Source organism: Hermetia illucens, chromosome 2 (assembly GCF_905115235.1).
Source record: "Hermetia illucens chromosome 2, iHerIll2.2.curated.20191125, whole genome shotgun sequence".
NCBI classification, from domain to species: domain Eukaryota; kingdom Metazoa; phylum Arthropoda; class Insecta; order Diptera; family Stratiomyidae; genus Hermetia; species Hermetia illucens.
In genome coordinates this window covers 175,194,747-175,214,371 of record NC_051850.1, presented here as the reverse complement: position 1 = coordinate 175,214,371, position 19,625 = coordinate 175,194,747, and the positions used below count along the sequence as shown (strand labels likewise).

General features: G+C 45.0%; 1 protein-coding gene across 3 annotated transcripts in view; it reads left to right on the top strand.

The window, feature by feature from the left end:
- The window catches only part of LOC119649027 (cold shock domain-containing protein E1), a 44,594-nt gene extending 31,362 nt beyond the window's left edge, over positions 1-13,232 (top strand). Inside the window, exons 3-13 of one of the 3 annotated variants that reach the window (XM_038050983.1) lie at positions 377-633; positions 715-894; positions 10,173-10,384; positions 10,461-10,668; positions 10,732-10,941; positions 11,009-11,242; positions 11,305-11,461; positions 11,523-11,692; positions 11,759-12,568; positions 12,630-12,810; positions 12,888-13,232. In XM_038050983.1, the coding sequence (XP_037906911.1) occupies positions 377-633; positions 715-894; positions 10,173-10,384; positions 10,461-10,668; positions 10,732-10,941; positions 11,009-11,242; positions 11,305-11,461; positions 11,523-11,692; positions 11,759-12,568; positions 12,630-12,810; positions 12,888-12,898 (2,630 nt within the window). In that variant the 3' untranslated portion in view covers positions 12,899-13,232. Of the gene's footprint in view, positions 1-376; positions 634-714; positions 895-10,172; positions 10,385-10,460; positions 10,942-11,008; positions 11,243-11,304; positions 11,462-11,522; positions 11,693-11,758; positions 12,569-12,629; positions 12,811-12,887 lie in introns of all 3 variants that reach the window. The other 2 variants (XM_038050984.1, XM_038050982.1) reach the window with 2 other exon arrangements.
- The last annotated feature ends 6,393 nt before the right edge of the window (positions 13,233-19,625 follow it).

Sequence of the window (19,625 nt, the reverse complement as noted above, 5' to 3'; positions counted from 1 at the left end):
TTTAGGAGTTTAGTTCTATTCATGAGCAACTACTGAATTGCACAAACAACTGGAAAATCCTATGATTGGTAAAAAAGTAGATACTTTGTCTAAATTCTCTATATATTCTATCAAAATAATTTTCCGACGAAAATTAAGTAATGCACGTTCACTCTTTTATGATTTAAATTCAATTTATTTGATTTGATTTAATTTGTTCATTTGTTTTATTTGAATTGCACTTATCGTTTTCAAATGTAATTTTAGTGTAACGTATTCGAATATAATTTCTGTAGAACAGTTGAAACTTATTCACTGCGAGACGTTTGCTCAAGATAACACACGCGACAAGAACAATGGAATATTGATAGAGAATTTATCTTTTTTACCATTGCAGAGATTTACGATAATGACAATTTCTTTAACTCTCTACGTAGTTCATTTCCTCCAATTGGCACTTTTACTTTAGACTCTCCCAATATTGGTCAACCAGCGCCACAACCACTCTTCGATGGCGACGATTCAACGATATTTTCCGGTAATATGGCTATTACGAACGGACTCAATACAACCGGACCATCATCTTCCTTTAATGCGAACATGAACGATTCAAATCAGGCAATCCGAGAGACTGGTATCATTGAAAAATTATTGGTAATTAGCTTTTAATTGTTCGGGCTGTGCACGAAATGAGTGTGAAGTGTGGTGTTAACTGATTAATGTTTTTTTTTTCAGCATTCTTATGGATTCATTCAATGTTGTGAGCGGCAGGCTAGGCTTTTCTTTCATTTCTCGCAATTTAGTGGCAATATCGATCATTTGAAAATTGGCGATCCCGTTGAGTTTGAGATGACGTACGATCGAAGGACTGGAAAACCGATTGCTAGTCAAGTTACGAAAATAGCTCCAGAAGTGGTAAGTTTTCTGTTACAATATATACAACGGAAATCCCTTCAGCGACCCAAACTTTTATGGGGCTTTTTTTTGGAGTAGGGTAGGTGAATGCGTTTACGCACAGAGTGTTGGACTCCCGCAACAGTATGCTGGCGGACTACCAACTAAACACCTCCCTGTCATCAGAGAACTGGCCTGGAACCATTTGACACATTACTTCGGACTAGCCCTCCCGCTCTCCCGGCTTTGGGAGCCTTCAAGTCAGGGAATTCCTTTCACCAACGGGAGGGAAGGGGAGGAAGGGAGTTGTTAGTTCAGGGAACCCCTTACCGTCCGATCCCTCTGCCGGTCGAGTTCAATCTTCTTCGTAGTAAGAAGAGCCCGAACATAATGCGCAATACGATTCCAGCTGCCAGCGCTCTTCAGCATCTCTCTGACAATGTTGTCTGGAGAGAGCTCCCCTGTGTCTGCATAAAGCTGCTGGCGGAGGCCGTCCCACCTCTCGCAAGAGAAAAAGGTGTGTTCAGCGTCATCCGCCACTCTATTGCAGAACACACAATCAGGAGATCGCGCCTTCCCAACCCTGTGCAGGGAAGACTGAAAACCTCCATACCCACTTAGAAGTTGGGTAAGGAAGTAATCAATCTCACCGTGGTGTCTGTTCAACCATGGGTCTAATTTGTCGATGAGCCGCGCAGTCCACTTGCCCCTTGGCTCATTTTGCCAAGAAAGTTGCCACTCGCTAAAGGTGCGTTGACGTTCTTTACGGGCAACCACTTCTCTTAAGTTTTCGCCCTTACGGCGATAGATAGCTTTGCGCTCCTTGGCAAGGAGGGCAACGGCGATCACTCCCGCAATGACCATCACAGCCGGTTCGGAGACGGTGCGATAAGCAGACGCCACTCGCAAAGCTCCCCGCCTCTGCACTTGAGCGAGGCGTTTACAATGCACCTCCTTGTCAAGGGCATCAGCCCATACCTCCGCATCATAGAGAAGGACGGACTGCGTTGCTCCCATGAGGAGACGTCTCCTAGTTGATATACGGCCGCCGACATTCGCCATTAGCCGACTCAAGGCCGCGACTCCTGCTGCAGTCCTGTCCGCGGCTGCTTTGATTTGCTCGAAGAAGCTCATCTTCGAGTCGAGCATTAAACCTAGATATTTAATCGCTGGTTTTGACTCTATAGTCAACTCGCCGATCGATATGGGACGCAAGGTCGGGATTCTCCTTCTGGTCAGGATGACCACTTCGGTTTTTTTCTGCGCAAGGTTGAAACCGTGAGCAGTCATCCATCCGCTTACCCATCGCATCAATATGCCAAGTCTGCTTTGCGCCTGTTCAACAGTGCGTCCGGCAACAAGTGCCGCAACGTCGTCTGCATAACCGACCAGGCGCGACTCTTCGGGCATATCGAGTCTCAGCAGACTATCGTAGGAAGCGTTCCAGAGGTCCGGCCCTAGAATGGATCCCTGCGCTACTCCCGACGTGATTTCCATCCTCCTCTGGCCCTCTAGCGTCTCATAGAACAGGGAGCGGTCTTTCAGATAATCCCTCAATATCTGCAAGAGATAGCTTGGCACGTGAAAGGAGTTCTCTAGTGTGCCTAGCATATCTGTCCATCTTACGGAATTGAAGGCATTTCTGACATCAAGCGTTATGAGGAGCACTATCCGTCGAGATCGGCGGCTGTGTGCCCCGGCTCGATTGAACGCATCTACGACCTCCATAACAGCATCCGCTGTAGATTTCCCTGTTCTAAACCCGAACTGTCTTGCGGATAAGTCCCCGGCAGCACGGATCGCTTCAGCGAATCTACCCCTGATGAGCTTCTCGAGCACTTTTCCGGCAGTGTCAAGCATACACAGCGGTCGGTATGCAGACGGGAGCTCCGGGTCTCCTTTACCCTTACTGATCAACGCGAGTCTGGCCACGGAAAAATGCCCTCCTACAAGCACGCGTTGAACGCTTCGAGCAGCAATTCTGGCAGTTGGCGGAACACCAGTTTGTAAACTTCCGCCGGGATGCCATCAGGACCTGGCGCCTTCCTGTTTTTCATAGTGAGAACCGCTTCTTCGAGTTCTCCCATTGTGAAAAGGGGGCAACCCACGACGCTTTCCGCGCTATTTACATCAACCCGTACAGGGTGTCTGGGGAACAATGCCCGCACAATGCGGTCCATCTGGTCGGTGCTCAATATGCAGGGCTTCCGCAGAGCCCCGATTTTCCGAGTGACAAGCTTATAGCCAAGTCCCCACGGGTCATCATTCACCTCATTAACAAGATTTTGCCAGCCGCGAGCTTTGCTTTTATTTATAGCGCTGCGGAGTCTCCTTTTTGCTGATCTACATTGTGCCTTTATGGGCTTAGTACAGATCTTGTCGTACGAAATTGATTATACGCTGTAAACCATTAGAGTGGTGAGAAGGGTGACTGTTCTGTCGAAGCGATAAAATTATAGAAATCAGTTTTGTCGACCGACGGAAACATGACAGTCTCGACAATGTCACGCCAATTTTCACCATTTGGTCTGTGAGCATAAACGATTTTAACCGCTAATGCATGAGACTCACCTGACGGAAACCCCCCATCTTATAGAGTCCGCTCCACTTATTGTTGTTTATCAATCAATAAATATGATGCAAAAATTGTATTATTAAAATTACGATTAGAATACAAAGAGCACGCAGACAGAGCTGTTGAATAAAGGAGAAAATTGAGGAAACAAGTGGATTCCGGACCTTGAAGCCTCTGAATTTCGGTACTCTTCTCTTGTACTTTAACTTTAAATTTCTATGGTGCGGTCGAAACCTATTCATGCGACGTTGAAGTTGGTTCAGTCAATCTAGATTAGTATCGGCTTAGCGACTATAGTTGCAATGATAGCTGTGGAATTTTTCATTGTCTTGCGTTATCGGCGTTTAACAAGTCGGTGTGAGTAGCAGCTACGGTATCCGCATAGTGGCTATCTTTAACAGAAGTGACTCCCTTCCTTAAGCGTTCCTTCTGGCAGCACAATGGTGAAGTTCCGCAAACCCTCCTTCAACACAAAAAGGGCAAATATGGAAGTATTTTCGCTCATCGGTTGTTCGGGCTGGAAAAAGAATTCAGAGACTACACACGAAGTTAAAACTACCCAGCGGTTTGCTTGGCGCACGACGCAAAACGTTGAAAACGAGCTTCCCATGGTAAAAGCTTGTTGAAAATAGACGAGCGACATTCTGCTTCTGTTCAAGGACGTCTCCGACCGCCACATCAGACGCTTCAGTAATCAGGGCCAAAGGTCTGTTTGTCTCATACTAGACTAACAATGTGGGGCTAGTCATTCTTTCGCAACACTCGTAGAATGCTCGTATAGTGGAGTCAGTCCAATTGATCGACACGTTATCATTTTTCGACTACCTGTGCAATACATCGCTGGGTCGGCTTGGAAATACTCAGAATTTTGAACGAAACAGCGGTGGTAAATCAGTGCTGCGGAGTATCTTCGGAGCTCCTTCAACGGAACTGCTTGCGGAAAATTACTACTCGCGACGCCGCGCCAAAGAACACCTAAGGCTAACTTTGCGAAATTATTCACAAGACCACGGCTCTTAAGTCAATCAAAGAGCATGCGGACTTTCCGATCGAATCAAAATATCATCGACATACACAACGCAAAAATCCAGCCCTCTTAATGTCCCGTCCATAAATCGCTGGTGGGCTGAGTGGCACTTCGTAGCCCAAACGTTATCACCGAAAGCTGTTTTGAAGATGTCACTTTGGCAATCCGGGTCTGGTGGAAAGTCCTCAACGTCAGGTTAGAGTCGGTGGTAACAAGATGATGTTGCACCGAGAAGCGTGGGCTGTAGTCCTGGAAATCAAGCAGGTTAAAATTGGGAATTTATCAAGCATCTTAAGTTAATGCATTTGCCTAAAGACTGCGCAAACTATAGCCACTCGTAATCCTTCGGATAATTCACCGGTTGACAGCTTGATGGTGCTCTGGTTAGTAACCCAAAAATTACGGATAAAATCAACACCAATAATAGGCCAGGACATATTGGTCACACAAAAATTACAAAGCGGATTCCGCTGGAAGCCTAAATTTACCGAACGTCCCGAAAATATCTGCTCCGGTGTCGACAAGGAACAAGTAGATAGAACATGTAAGTGGCTTGGCCGCTGAGCGCTGTCGATTGCCGCTTTTGACAGCGTCGGCATTAGTTTTCTGAATCCTTCAACTACGCAGCCCATCTGTACGGTGATTTACACTTGGTGGTTCGTCTTCCGAGCCGCGCCTGGTAAAAAGAACCCGTTGGGGAACAGTGAATAAGCATAGAACGGGAGGGAATCTCAGTTTACTTTAGAATCCTTCAATTGGCAAGGCGATTTTGGGTACTCAATAGCTGCTATCCACCACTCAGACACCCTCGAAGCGCTCTTCAAACACAATATGCGCAAAAGTCGAGAAGGCCAGTCAAAAGTTCCTGTAACCAACGGTGGGAGAAGTTTTGATTAAATCCGCAACATGAGAAGGGAATTCCAGGTCGAGCTCGTAAATATCTAAATCGAGTTGAGTCATGGCACCCGTGTGTCCGGGATTGCGCCTCGACCCTTGCGAACCAAATCTTTGGTCTAGATGATCAAAATTGTGACAGCTTAAAAGCTGCGTGAGGCTAATCGCCGCGTCCCTCCAGAGTATTCACTAAATTCCCGTCATCCAAAGATATGTTTTAATGCGCACAGCTAATCGAAATGCATTCCATTTTTATATTGTCACTGCCAGTGCCTCTCACTGCACGTTGCGACCAAAGTAAAAACTCTCTTTCGATGCTAGAAAAATTGGCAATAGGCGATATAGACAAAACGATATATGTATAGAGAAAAAAAGCAAATGAGTTGGTTCAACATTTTTTGATATAATAATAATCGTTGGCGCAACAACCCATGTTGGATCAGGGCGTTGAAGTGTGTTAAAGCACTTCATTCAAGACCGTAACGGTACACTAGGAGGCAATGTGGTCAGCATTGCGCTTTTTTGATATAGCGACTGTTAAATACGTCTGACCCCCTTTGGTCTCACATCAAGCATCAGTAGACTCTGGTCCACTATCAGAACCTTCACTCTATTCAACATGAGCGGAATACTGTTATGAAATTCGCAACAATGCAGTTAGTGGCCACAAGAAATGCAATTGGTTATTTCAACAAGGGATTTCAGGGAGATTCGCAACTTAAAAACTGATCAGCCTCTGTCTCAGGCCAAGTGTCCCAGCTGCAGTAGGCGGAGGCAGTATTAAAAGTCATCGTTTCTAAGCTAGTGAAAATGGTTGGTGCTTTGCATTCGGATGGTAGGATTAGATTACGGTCGAGATCCGCCTCCTGAAAAGGACGATCTGGTAGTGGGTCGTAACAACTCTCCTCAAGTGCCGGGGTATGCTGATACCACCGAAGGTCCACCGGGAAGGCCATGAAATGTGCCAACCCCTATAAATTTTTGCCCTAAGAAACTAGACTTGCCAGGGTCTCTGGCGGCGGGTACCTGAAACGCATCATTATGTCGCCTAACAATTTTTGACCCTTTGAGAAGGCTCACTACCTTATAGATATAGGCGCTGAAGTCTTAATTCGCTCCACATCTCATCGTTTCTTGCAAAAATCCACCCCCCATCAATCGATCCTCAAAGCTTATCTGTCTGTACCTAAAACCTAAGACTTCCGTCTGATTGCATGTCCCCAGAGGCTGTCCAGACATTTGAGGCTACCAGGCAACAATTGAACTGAATATGACACACATCCATCTTCTCCGGACATTTCAGTGAAAATTTGTTTGATTTGTTCGAAGTTCGCCCGGAAAGATTTTGCAGAAATTGCGCAATTCCATCAGCTGCTCTCTTGGATGATGTCTGCAATGCCTCACCTCATGAGTTTGCGAAACTATCATTAGATTTTTCGAGAGAGTAAGGGCCTTGCACAGCCTTGAAATCTTTCTTTCACCTTGCAGTTCCTTAGGGTGTCTTTTAAAGGTGTTTTGTTTCCAATCTTTTGCAAGACGCTAGGAGTTCCTGAAGTTTAACCGTTCCTCGTGTCTATTGATTTTTTTTCCTGGAAGAAACTCCAGCCATGGTTAGAGACGGGGGTAGCACCGCCAAGTCGAAATGGACTTGCCTGGATGGTGAGCAGTTGAATAGGTGGAGGAACCATTTCCTATTACCCAGAGCGCCGGAGAGATGGTGCCACCCTGGTCAAGTGGTTACCTCCGCGCGCGTCTCCTGGACTATGGTATGTAAAGAGATGCAGCTCCGGTAAATGTCAACAAACCACGGCACAACCCTTTCCTGTTGCTTCTGTAGCATGACTAGCATTATGCCATCTGGCGCTGGAAATTTATATGCGGAGAAGCTGTTTAAAGCCCAACCGATCTTATCCTCGATAATTACCGATTTGATAGTCTCAGCTAGCCGCAAACCCTCCAAGCAAGGTTCTGACTCACTCGCTGTCAGGAAAGTGCCTTTGAACCAGCAGTTCCAAGGTTTCACTAGAAGATTCTGACTTTTTAAGAAAGGATGGGCTCTTATGTTCCTCGGACAGAATCTTAATGAGCCTCGCAGATTTACTGGTGCTTTTAATGTTATGGCAATAGTGTAACCAAGACCTAATGGCCGACTTGAACTTCTTCAGGCAGTCCTTGTATGGCTGCCAAGATTTATGCCTGTAGCACATGTTGAACATTTCTCTGGTCAGCTTCCTGAGGCTGGAGAGATCTGCATTGCACCGAGGTGGCAGTGTCTTTTTGCTGTACTTAGTAGGTCACGAGATTTTAAAGGCGATCTTTGACTCCAGTTTGTCTGTCGTGCCAATCTTACCAATTTGCGCACAGGAAAGTTTTTCTTAATTACTTGACCAAACTTTCTCCAGTCGATCCTCCTGGGGTCTCTGCGGCGAGATCTAGACTGAAAAGTATCCAACTGTGATCTAAAAAGGATCTCTAGTCAGACATTCTCCAATCCTCCAGCCTAAGAATCCCCTTGTCGGTTATTAGGGTGATATCAAGGACCTCCTCCCAACCGTCACAGTTCCCCAAACTGGGGAAATAGAAATTTGGTGTACTACCCTGGTATACACCGATAGATTTGAGGTAATAATAAAATCAAAGAATGACTCACCTCTCCCGTTGATTTCCGAGCTACCCCAAAGTGTATGCCTTGCATTGGCGTCGCAGCCTATCAATGGGTTGGCCTTCTTTGTTGCTATGGTGTTCTTCAGATGTTCTAGTTCTTCTGGCGGAGCTGATCTGTCGTGAGCCATGTAAGCGAAGGAAATATACAGGTTCTCTGCCCCCGCCTAATCCAGCTTGACCACGGCTAGGTCGCTGGAACTCAGGTCCGGACACAGAAATACGTGCAGACTCTTCCTCGCGAGAATACATGCTCTAGATCTGTCCTGATCAGCGACTCCTGTGCTGTGGAGTAAATTAAAATTTTTGCTTTCTAGCCCTTTTATGATTCGTTCGCTTCCGACCCAGGGCTCCTCTATTAGTGCGATGTTGATGTCTTCCTCTAGGAGGAAGATAAGCAGATTAGCTGAGGCGCACTTCGAGTACTGCGATTTATCTGTGTTATCCTAAGCATCTGCTTGCGTGAGAGTCAGTCCCCGTCGGACCGTCGATCGTCATCTCCTCCAACAGCTCGTTGGTGGCGTCGATTGGATCTAGGTCGTCATCCGGAACACTTTTACCTTTGCGTTCCTGATTCCCAACCCCATTTTATAGTCGACCTTTTCCAGTGCCTCCACGCACTCTTCGTTTATACGGAGTAGAAAAGGTTGTCGGGGGTTCCCCATCCTTGAAAATAACCCAATCGTCCATGGGGATCATGGGGTTTTGAAGGAGCAGGGATTGGACGAGCTTGTCTTTATCCATGCGGATCTTCGGCAAGCAGATGCGACCAACCGGTCTCCTGGAAATCTCGTCGTAAGGGATGACATTGAACTTTACGTTCTCCCAGGCGTTGCTGATTTTAGCGACGCACGAACCGAGAAAGTCCCTAGAGAATAGGTCCTCGCAAGCTATAACGAGGAGGAATCAAAGTAGCGTATGAATCCCGTGTGTTTGCCTTCGGTGTCCAGGAGATGCTCAATGACCATCTCCGACAGCCTGGCCTCAACACTGGTCCACACCTCCGGCGCTAGTTTGCCGCTAGCGAAATTACCATCCGCCAGCGCCACACGTAAGTGGCCCCTGGCCACTTCGCTGAAGGGTTTCGCAGTTCGTGGCCCGTTGACTGATTGTTGCTGCGTATTTTTCTTTAGACATTGCTTAGCGTCTGAGCTTTTGCCCATTCTGCTCCGCTTGTGATCTTGCTCGTCTTGAGATCCATTGCGTTTCAGAACGATGGGCTTCGCCTTCTGCTCGTCTACCAGGCGTTTGCTGTTGTATTCTTCAATAATTGCCTGGTATTTAGTGAGCTCTTTTTAATCCCGCTCGTCGACATTACCGGCCTCCTTATTCTTAGCAATCTTGCTGAGAAAATGCATGGTCTTCTGGTACTGGCTCTTGAGCAGTACACCAGTGGACGCTTCTTGGTCGTTTTTCGGTGACTGACATTGTTGCCGATTTTCACTTTTGAAGGATCCCCCGACGTCAAGAGTTTCAGGTAAGGAGTACTATGTCTGGTACTCGCTACACCCAGTTTGACGGCAATGGATTCCAGGCTGGAAACTACTAGTCCGTTTGCCGCCTCGCTCCGGGAGGTCCCTGCGGTTGGTTTCGGTACAGCGGTGCTACGGCTGGCACCAAGTGTACTACTCTCGACGGCTACTGTCTCCTGGCTGGATGCCAGCAGCTCGTCCTCCGATGATGCGTCTAGCATCACCCCCTCTTCTTCTATCGTCAGTTTTTTTATTTTTAAAATTGAGTTCATCTCTTCGTCCCACGGGTAGTCCAGGAAGAATGTCCACCCTAGCTAGCCCGGCCACCAGGCTAAGGGTCTTATTTGAAACTGAATGTGCCCAAGGTATTCAGAGTTTGCATACTAAAGATCAAGCTCCCCATTGTTCCACCTTGGCTTGGGGTCCTATTCTCCAGTGTAATGAGGACGATTCCCGGGCTGTTGCTTCGGTCCATCCCCCCGCCAGATCTGCTTGCCCCTAACATATGACCAGCAGACAAGCAGGTCCTCGTCAGTTGGATGAACCTACTCTTGGCCCGTCCGAAGACTTGCCAGACCAGGCCGCCTCCGGCTCCTTCTTCTGGACTTGTTAATTTTTTAAACTCTTGCAATGCAAATTCATTTATGTTCAAAATTCTTTCTTCACAAAGGTACTATCGGAAGAGCGTGTGACCGGTACGGTAACAACTGAATTGCGATCGAGTTCGACAAGTAACGGATCATCGAATGAAACGACCGGGCGTATTAGCTATGAAAATCGTGGAGAATGTTTCTTTTTGCCCTATACCAAAGACGATATTGAAGGCAATGTAACGCTGAGCGCTGGTGATAAAGTCAGTTTTCAAATTGCAACAAACCAAAGGTAAGCAGTGACTTTGTTTACTTCCATTGTCCGAAAGAGCACCAACGACTTTTCGATGGTTTAAACCATTTTTCAGAGGAAATTTGGGTGCCTGTCATATTCGACTAGAGAATCCTGCGCAACCAGTGAAATATCGTGGCGTAGTTTGCTCAATGAAAGAGTCTTTTGGATTTATTGAAAGGGCCGATGTGGTTAAGGAGATATTCTTTCACTTTTCGGAGGCTGAAGGTTCGGTTGAGTTGCGACCAGGCGATGATGTCGAATTTACGATTCAAACACGAAATGTAAGTGGTATTGGTGATAGGCTAATATCTGAAAACTCGAAAATGAATTGTTTGATAACTCAGGGAAGAGAGTATGCTTGTAACATAACTCGCTTGCCACCGGGCTCCGTTATATTCGAAGACGTCGACTCAACCATCTATCGGGGACAGGTGTTAAAGCCTCTAGATCGCGACAGTCCCAATCGGCATAATAATGATCCACTCCCTGGTCGCATACGATATCGTGCTCCTGATTATTCGGAAGTAGAGGTTCCTTTCGGCGATAAAGATCAAGTAATTATTCTAGAGACATCATTTAGACTGTGTTGAGTTTATTAATGCATTGTCCTTTCGATATTAGAAAGGGGATTTCACTTTACGGCACGGCGACTGGGTACAGTTCCTGTTGGCTACCGATAGAAGGGATCAATTGCAACGAGCAACATCAATTTCGCTTCTCGATGAGACTTTCAAAGTGTCGGGAGAGCGTCGTGAACAGGGCGTGGTGTCAACATTGAAGGATGGCTTTGGATTTCTCCGATGCGTTGAACGGAATACAGGATTATTTTTCCATTTCACTGAAGTTCTAGATACAGTGAGTTGTGATGCACTGTCGTGAATAGATAGTTTCGTAAAATCATTTTCGCATATTTGTAGAACCGAGAGATTTGCGTAGGCGATGAAGTCGAATTTACAGTAATACAAGAACCGAGGCTAACTTATGGGAATAATTCGAGATTAAGTGCGATTCGTATCAAACATCTTCCTGCGGGTACGGTTCAATTTGAGACTTTAGTGGCTAGCAACGTTGAAGGTGAGTTTTGAAATGTTTGCTGGTCTGTTGGGATGAACATTTGTATTTTTCGCGAACACAGGTGTGATCACACGGGAAGCACCTAAGAGCCCAGTTAAGTCACAAGATAGGGTAGAGGGAGGAGTAATTAGCTATGCTCAAGGTGATATATTAAAAACAATAATGTATTTCTTAAAAGACTGCGAAAAACCACCAAGAATGGGAAATAACGTTCGTTTTGACATTTGCTTGGTAAGAATTTTTTACCGTTGATAAAATGGGTGGAGCAATATGAACATAACTTTTTGGAAACTGCAGGTAAAGTGGAATAAAGAACTGATTGCCGTGAACGTTGTCATAAACAATTCAACTAATAATCAATCCGCTAATCCGGAATTCATAACAAACGGCCAGAATGGCTTCACCGTTGCGAAAGAGGAGACTGTGAATCCCGACAACAACAACATGCTGACCAACACATCCAACGGAACAACATACAAGGGATACATTGCTGTACTCAAAGAGAATTTTGGATTTATCGAGACTGCAAATCACGACGAAGAAGTATTCTTCCACTTTAGTAACTTCGCGGGAAATCCAAGTTGGCTAGAATTAGGTCAAGAGGTTGAATATAATCTTGCACGAAACGGAAACACGTCGGCTTCGGGAAATTGCTTGCCAGCGGAGAATGTGCGAACATTACCGAAAGGATCGATTAGTCACCCAGCTGTGTTGGATACTGTTCACAATGGGGTCGTGGCTCGACCTCTTCGATGTATAAATCCAGACCAACAAGATTATGCTGGACTCATTGAGGTTTTAGATGAGAATAAAACTGTCGTTTCGACTCACGAGTTTGGGATCACTAGCTTAAACAATAAACGAGATCTTCTACAGAAAGGTGATATAGTTACATTTAAAGTAGATGAAGCGGGACGAGCAGCTGACATAACAGCCGTACGACAAAAGAAACGTGCAACAGTCGATTCAATCCGCGGCCAATTTGGCTTTCTCAATTATGAAGTGGAAGACGGTAAAAAGCTCTTCTTTCACATGTCCGAAGTACAGGGAAATGCAACGTCTTTGCATCAAGGTGATACTGTCGAATTTTCTGTAGTAACTAATCAGGTATGGATTTGAATTTTGCCCACTCCACAACCCTCAATTAACAAGAAAATGCATTTTCCAGCGAAACGGCAAGTCTTCTGCCTGTAATGTGGTGAAAATTAACGATAGGCCAGACAGGTTAATTTCCAGGTTAAAACTGAATTCAATCGACGATTCGGTTCCACGTTTAATAGTCATCCGCGCTCCAAAAGGTCCACAGGGCAAAGGCTTTTCCTTGCAAGCTCGTACAGCAAGAATTCCAGGTAATTGGTGGATGGAGTTAACCATTGTGACTAAGCCAGCGATCATAAAACCATCTCTCTTCTCTATCTCTCAACAGGCGTAGTTTAATGGCGAAAGAAAGCAACAATAAGATCATGATGATGACGCAAACCTTATAATATTACGCTAACATTCTTGGCACTAAATACAATTTTAATTGCTAAAATAAAAATAAACTTGACATCGATACATAAAAAAAAAGGAACAAGAAAAACATGAAAAAGTCAGTTTTTTTTTTAATTGAGTGGATTTAATTTTTTCTTTCAGTTTATTTTGTTAGTAAAAAACATGTATAAACAAATACACGATAAAATTGGATCGATCAGTTACAGTTAAAGCATTGTATTCAATAACTTTTACTATTCGAATAAACCAATATAAATGAAATCGAGAAAAAAATGAACTTACATGTTTTTATGCTATCCTTCCTTACAGCGGAAAGGAGACCAATGCACTCCTCCAACAATAATAGAGTTTAGTGCCGGAGTGCACTAAATCGTGCACTGAGTGAAATACTTTCATACGGAAAACAGCCGCAATATATACGGCCTGGGTCCCTTTTCAGTGATCTCGCAGCAAATGTAGGAAGACAAGCCGAAGATAGGAAACTCCTTGCATATGTATTCGGGGTCCAACTGCATGTTTCTGAAGAACTGCGTCATTCTTCTGGGCCATAGCGATTCCCAAAAAAATAAATCCCGCTAGGACGTTGACCTCTGATATCCGGGTCAAAGCGTCAGCGATTAAGTTGTCTTTACCGGACACATGCTGAATGCTCGAAATAAACTGGTTAATGAAGATTAAGTGCCGTAGTTGGCGAGAGTTCGCTTTGTCGAGCTTTCTCTGGACGGCACATGTGAGGGGCGTATGGTCCGTGAATAAGGTGAACGGCTTACACTCAAAGGAAAAACGGAAATATTCGATGCTCAAATATGCGGCGTAATCCACGATCGTGAGTGCTGCAATTCCGATGAGCGCTGCCGGTTTTGATTCACCTTCTGGTGGAGAGCAACGCCTACTGTGATGTCTGAGGCATCGATGAACCCGACTAGGGGTACATCCCGTTGAGGGACTGCAGAAGTGTAGCATCTTAACAGCTGCTGCTTGGTGGTCTCAAACGCCTAGACGGCTTCCAAAGACTACACAACCTCCAGCTATTACTTGGCTTTTAGGCCTAAACAAGAAGGAATTAAGGGGGTCATCCCGTGTGAAAGCCGTTTTTTTTTGCCTTTCCTTGAGAAATTATTTTGGAGGACTGGATAGAGATAGAAACGTGATTTTTTCACCATATGTTTGTTGATATCTCTAGTATACGTGATAAATTTTTCAGCTTGATATCGTATCCAGTTTTCGGAATACGTGTCAATTTTGGCACCCATCTCCAAAAAAGGTGTTTTTCTGCTGCCACGCTGGAGGGCACTGTGTTCTTCTCAGGGAAAAAAAACTAAACGGCATTTTAATGTGGACAGTATTCCACGGTCCGCAAACTAGGATAATTAGAAAATATTAAAAGGTAAATTTTTGGTGAGCTTTTAAACTTATTTTTTTGGATTTTGGTGTTTTTTTACGGCTTTTTTTATGAATAAAAAAAAACGACCCATCCGATTGCAATTATCCTAGTTTGCGGACAGTAGAAATATGTATTAAAGAAGTCGTGAAAATTTCAAAGAATTTGGTTGGATAGATTTTGAGCTATGGTGGCAGCCGATTTTCAAGATGCAGTTTCGAGAAAAACGCATTTGAAAATTTAAATGTGATTATCAACAGTAAAATTTTAACTCTCCATTAATCTGCTATAACTGGTCCATAGAGAGCACCCTCCGTTTCCTCAAAAAAGTCTTATAAGGCCGATATTTGCCCTCTGGTTTCAATTCTGGCTCTTTTAACGAGGTCAGTCGATCGTCGTTCGGACCGCCAAATTCGCGCTTCATTACAGCGGTCGACATAAACCTGACATATGTGACCAACTTGACATCCCATTGTCACTAGAATTTTGAGAATGCCATTGAATCCTTCATTGAAAATAATTATAGCCAGAAAAGTGGCTATTTCTACGACCTTGGCCCCAGAATGAAGGAGCGAAAATCCAGATCAATGCATTTAACGACTCATTGTTATTCCGGGTCTCTGCTCCTAAACATCTGTTTAACAGATCATCTCGTGACAAATCTTCATAGATTGGTTTGATGACTGTTTGAACTTCTTCAGTCAAAGGTGCCTTCTCGTGGTGGAAACTATCCAGTTCTCCTTTAGCTTCCGCTTTGCGCCATTTGCACCAACTGTCCTCGCTTGCTGGACAATTTTGATGCTGAGGATTTTCGTCTGTAGAACATTTATGGAAGAAAATTGCCCAAATTTCTTGCTTCATTCCTTCTATCGAATATGCGTGTCGACGAATGACTAGCCCGAAAAATGTAGTGAGGCCGTTAATAACCTTATCAGTAAGTTTTCCAGCCCCTTTTCCACCAATGCCTTTGTGATTCTTCTTTGCATTTCTAAGCCGCGTTCCCATTGTTTTCTCGACATGTCCTACGCATTCCGTTTTTACTACTACGTATATTTTATTATTTATAGAAATACCGGAGAAAACTCCAGCAAAATCCAATATACAAAACTTGTCGCAATTGGAACATCCACGTTCATGCTTGCTAAAAGTTTCTTTGCTGATGTTGATGCGAAGTCCTTTTTCTTCCCTGATAACTATCGATTCCCATGAAATACTCGTTTTTTAGTGCGAGCATGACGTTGAACGTTAAAGTGATCTCCCTTCGTACGATCCATTTAAAAAAATCACTGAACACACAAACAGCACAATACTTACAACAAAATACAACTGAGTATAGCTTGAAAGCCTTTCCGTGCTCACTCTAGACTGGATTATCCTTTTTATTCCAAACAGCAAACAAGTTTAGCAAATGATTGATTTTCCATCTTTTTATATTTATACCTGTGTTCGAATTTATAAGACTCAGGTAAAAAACTAACATGTAAAAAAAGATTCGATGCTCTTTCTCATCGAGTACTATAGCCGCGGCTATAAACTCCTTACCTGTTTAACACTGTAATTTCTGAACGACTCGGAATATCGGAAAATCCCTTTGCCCACATATTCTCCACTATATATAGATACAATTCATGCAACAAAAAAAAATCGATTTCCCCAACCCGACACACGGGATGACTCCCTTAAGGTGGGACTTCTGGTGAACCACTTTGGGTAGGAAACGACGGTAGTAGTTACCATGCCCAAGAGCATTCTGAAATCTTTTACCGTCTTAGGCGACGGAAAGCTCGCGATCGCTTGCACCTTGCTTGGGTTACGTCGTCAGGGGTGATGAAATGGTCTAGAAATTCCAACTGCGGTTGGCTAACTGGGTCATGGTCAGGGAAGTGTTGAAAAATGCACTTGAGATTTACCAAATGCATGTTGGAGAGACGACGAGAACATCATCCAAGTAGACGAAACAGAAGGTACATAGTGGATGAATCTATTGAAGGTTTGCACCCCATTGCACAGGCCAAAAGTAATCCATGTGAAGTCAAAGAGTCCGAAAAGTGTGCATATTGCAATTTGGAATATCTTCGGGAGTTACCGAGATATGATGGTTTGCCTTAGCGAGGTCCAAGATCAAGAAAACATGGTAGTTTGCTATGGAGGGATAGCGATTCGGGGTCATCTGAGTATTCATGCATCTATAATCTCCACAAAGCCACTATTGGGCTTGGGGACCATATGAGTGCTGTTGGAAAGTTTGCATATACCCTCGTTAAGTATTTCTTCAAACTCTTTCCTCGCAAAAACGAGCTTCTCGGGTGGTAAAGGACGCTTCTTCGAGAAGATTGGAAAGCCAGTAGGGTTGATGTGGTGCTGAACATCGTGCTTAACTGGCTGGGAGATACTACATTTGGTAGGGATGTTGCGGTATTTTTGGAGAAATGGGCGAATGCGTGGGTTGGCAACGTCCTCACAAATTATGGAAAAAGTGTTGTATGCGCAGGAAAGAAATTTTCCCTGACAACCTAAGAGAGGTTGTGGGGTCTATCGTAAACCGATGCTACATATCCACCAGCAGCCCGTAGTGACACAGCAAGTCTACGCCTAATATGAGACCAGAAAGACACGCGACAGAAAAGTTCACATTTACTTGCCTGTAGCCGTAACTTGTGATGGGTGTGGAGTTAGCTCCCGCTAATTTCAGCTGCTAAAGGAAAATGTTACATCGACGTAATTTTCCTGGCCAACAGTCATCCATGGCCCTCCCACGTTTGGCATCATCCTCGCCAGGTACATCTAGCAGCGGATGATTTATCGCAAATATACTACACGTGCTGCCTATAGCTGAGCTTCCTATCCATCACCACCCCCAAGTACATGATGGTCGGCTTGAAAGTGATGATATGATTCCCGATTCTAATACAGGCGTAATTTCTCTTCCGGCGCTTAGTGATGAGCACCGCTTCTGTTTTTTTCCTCCGCAAGTGTCAGACCAGAGCTCTCTAGCCAACTTTTAACAGTACTGATTGCCTCGCTTGAGTATAACTCAGCATCTCCGAGATGCTTTGCGACAACAACCAGCGCTATGTCGTCAGCGTAACCCACCACTGTAGCCTCCCTCGGAAGAGGAAGATTAAGTACATCGTTGTACATGATGTTCCACAGTAGTGGGTCCAATACAGAGCCCTCCGGAACACCCGCGGAAACAACGTACTCCTGAGGTTCGTCATCAGTGTCATACCAAAGCAGATCTCCAGCAGCTCGTCTTTGGAGACTGGTGGAATTGCCGTCACATTCAGAGGTGGTTGGATGTGTCGGTGCTCTCTTCTTGCTGGGGGAATAACCCCTGGATGATTTTCAGCAAGAGGGTGGGACACGTGATCTGCGGAGATGAACGACCTCTGAATAGTCCCATCACGATTTTATAAGCACTCCCCCACGAGTTTTTGTCTGCTTCTGAACAGACCTCCTTAGCTTGAGGGTTTTGCGGGCTGTTTTATAGGTGCACTCTTTCTGCCCCTAATCGACTCTACCTACCGCCCTCTGAGCCGCTCTTCTGGCTCTGTGGTAGGCTGATCGAAGGACGGTCAGTTCATCATTCCACCAGTAGTTTGGTCTTCTACTGGGGAATGAGAGACATAGACGCATCACGTGCTTTGGTGATGCATTGAACCACATGGACGGCTCTTTCCGTAAAGGCACCTGCTTTATCAGGTTGATCTAATCACACCTCTATGAAGGTCTGCTCATGCAAAGATTTTGCAGACCAGTCTGAAATCTTTTTCGGTTTCGGGCATGACAGCTCTTTGCCCTGTGGCTGGACACATGTCTCAAAGAAGATTGCCTGGTGATCGCTGTGGGGGTAGCGTTTGCTAACGCACCAGGATATACCACGTGCCAGCGCAGTGCTGACAAAGGTCAAGTCTACAACCGAACATGACCCCCCTTTCTGAAAGGTGTTTTACAGCACCTTCGTTGGCCTCGTTCTCTGCTTTAGGACCCAAGCATTGAAATCACTAGCAATCACCTTTGGACTTCACCCCCTTGCGTCGAGAACAAGATGATCAAGCATTTCCTCGAATTCAGACAGTGTCAAACATGGTGAGGCGTAGCAGCTGTATATATAAACACCACTTGTTTTCGCTCACACAAAGCTATTGGCTGCCTGCCTTGCAGTACATTGTATGGCCTGTCGACCGCAAGCCCATATCGCCGCTCCAATCGAATCTGTGACCCATATGCCACCGTGACGGTTTCTATACGGTTCACCTATGATGGCAATTTCCATCTCAGATTCGAACATGGTCTGCTCAAGCAAATCCTGAGCGACCCTGCAATGATTCAACTTTATTTGAATAAACCTCATTTTCTCATTGCAGTGAGCTCCTTCCTAATTCCGGACATTTACCACTTCCGGCAATATGCCGGCTATCTTTTACTTCGCACAATAGACATTTGGCGTCCCTATTGCGCTCTCTGGCAATATGGCCCTTCTCCCCACACCTTCTGCATCGATCAGATCGATCAATGCTACTGGTACATGCCTTCGCGAAGTGCCCAAGCATGCGGCATTTAAAATATATCTTTAGTGAAGTTTGGTCTCTTAAACTGTCTGCTCCAATCCAAATCCTTCCAGCAGCCAACAACATCTGCGTTGTCTCCGCTGGTACTCGTATTGTGGTCGTTTGAGTACCACCATAGGTTTTTCGTAAGCCCACAAAAGACTCCTCTGTAAGTTCTTTCAACTTGAATTGCTTCTTCAGAGCAGTACAAATTTCTCCTTTCGATGTCATTACATTGAGATCCTTACATTGTATATAGATCTCATGCTTTTGGGCACGCACCGCGGCATTCTCCCCTAGTGAGGTTTTGACTTGAGTGCGAAAGTCATCAGTTTTGCCTACGCTGGATTTTTTCAGTTCCAACATAAGATCCCCTTTCTGAGTTTTGCGAATTCTGTTCACATTTCCGCTCAGATCTTTTAGGTCGAGATCAGCTTTGACCTTTTTGAGTATCTCCGCGTAGGACATATTGCCCTTACTGGAAATAATAATCGCAACTGGACGAGTTCGCAATTTTGTTTTCCGTTTCGCTTTTTTGTTGGTAACTTTAGTCCATCCATCGTTTTCGTTCGTGTTGGGCTTCGCAACGCTGGTCGAGTTTCCTACATTCGCTGTATGCTTTCCTCCTTCTGAACTATTGGTACTGGTTTTCAGAATGTCCTGTCTGTCGTTTATTTCGCCGTGATTCGATGGTAGCACGGTTAGGTGTCACTTGGGTCGCTTGTGACACTGTTGGCAC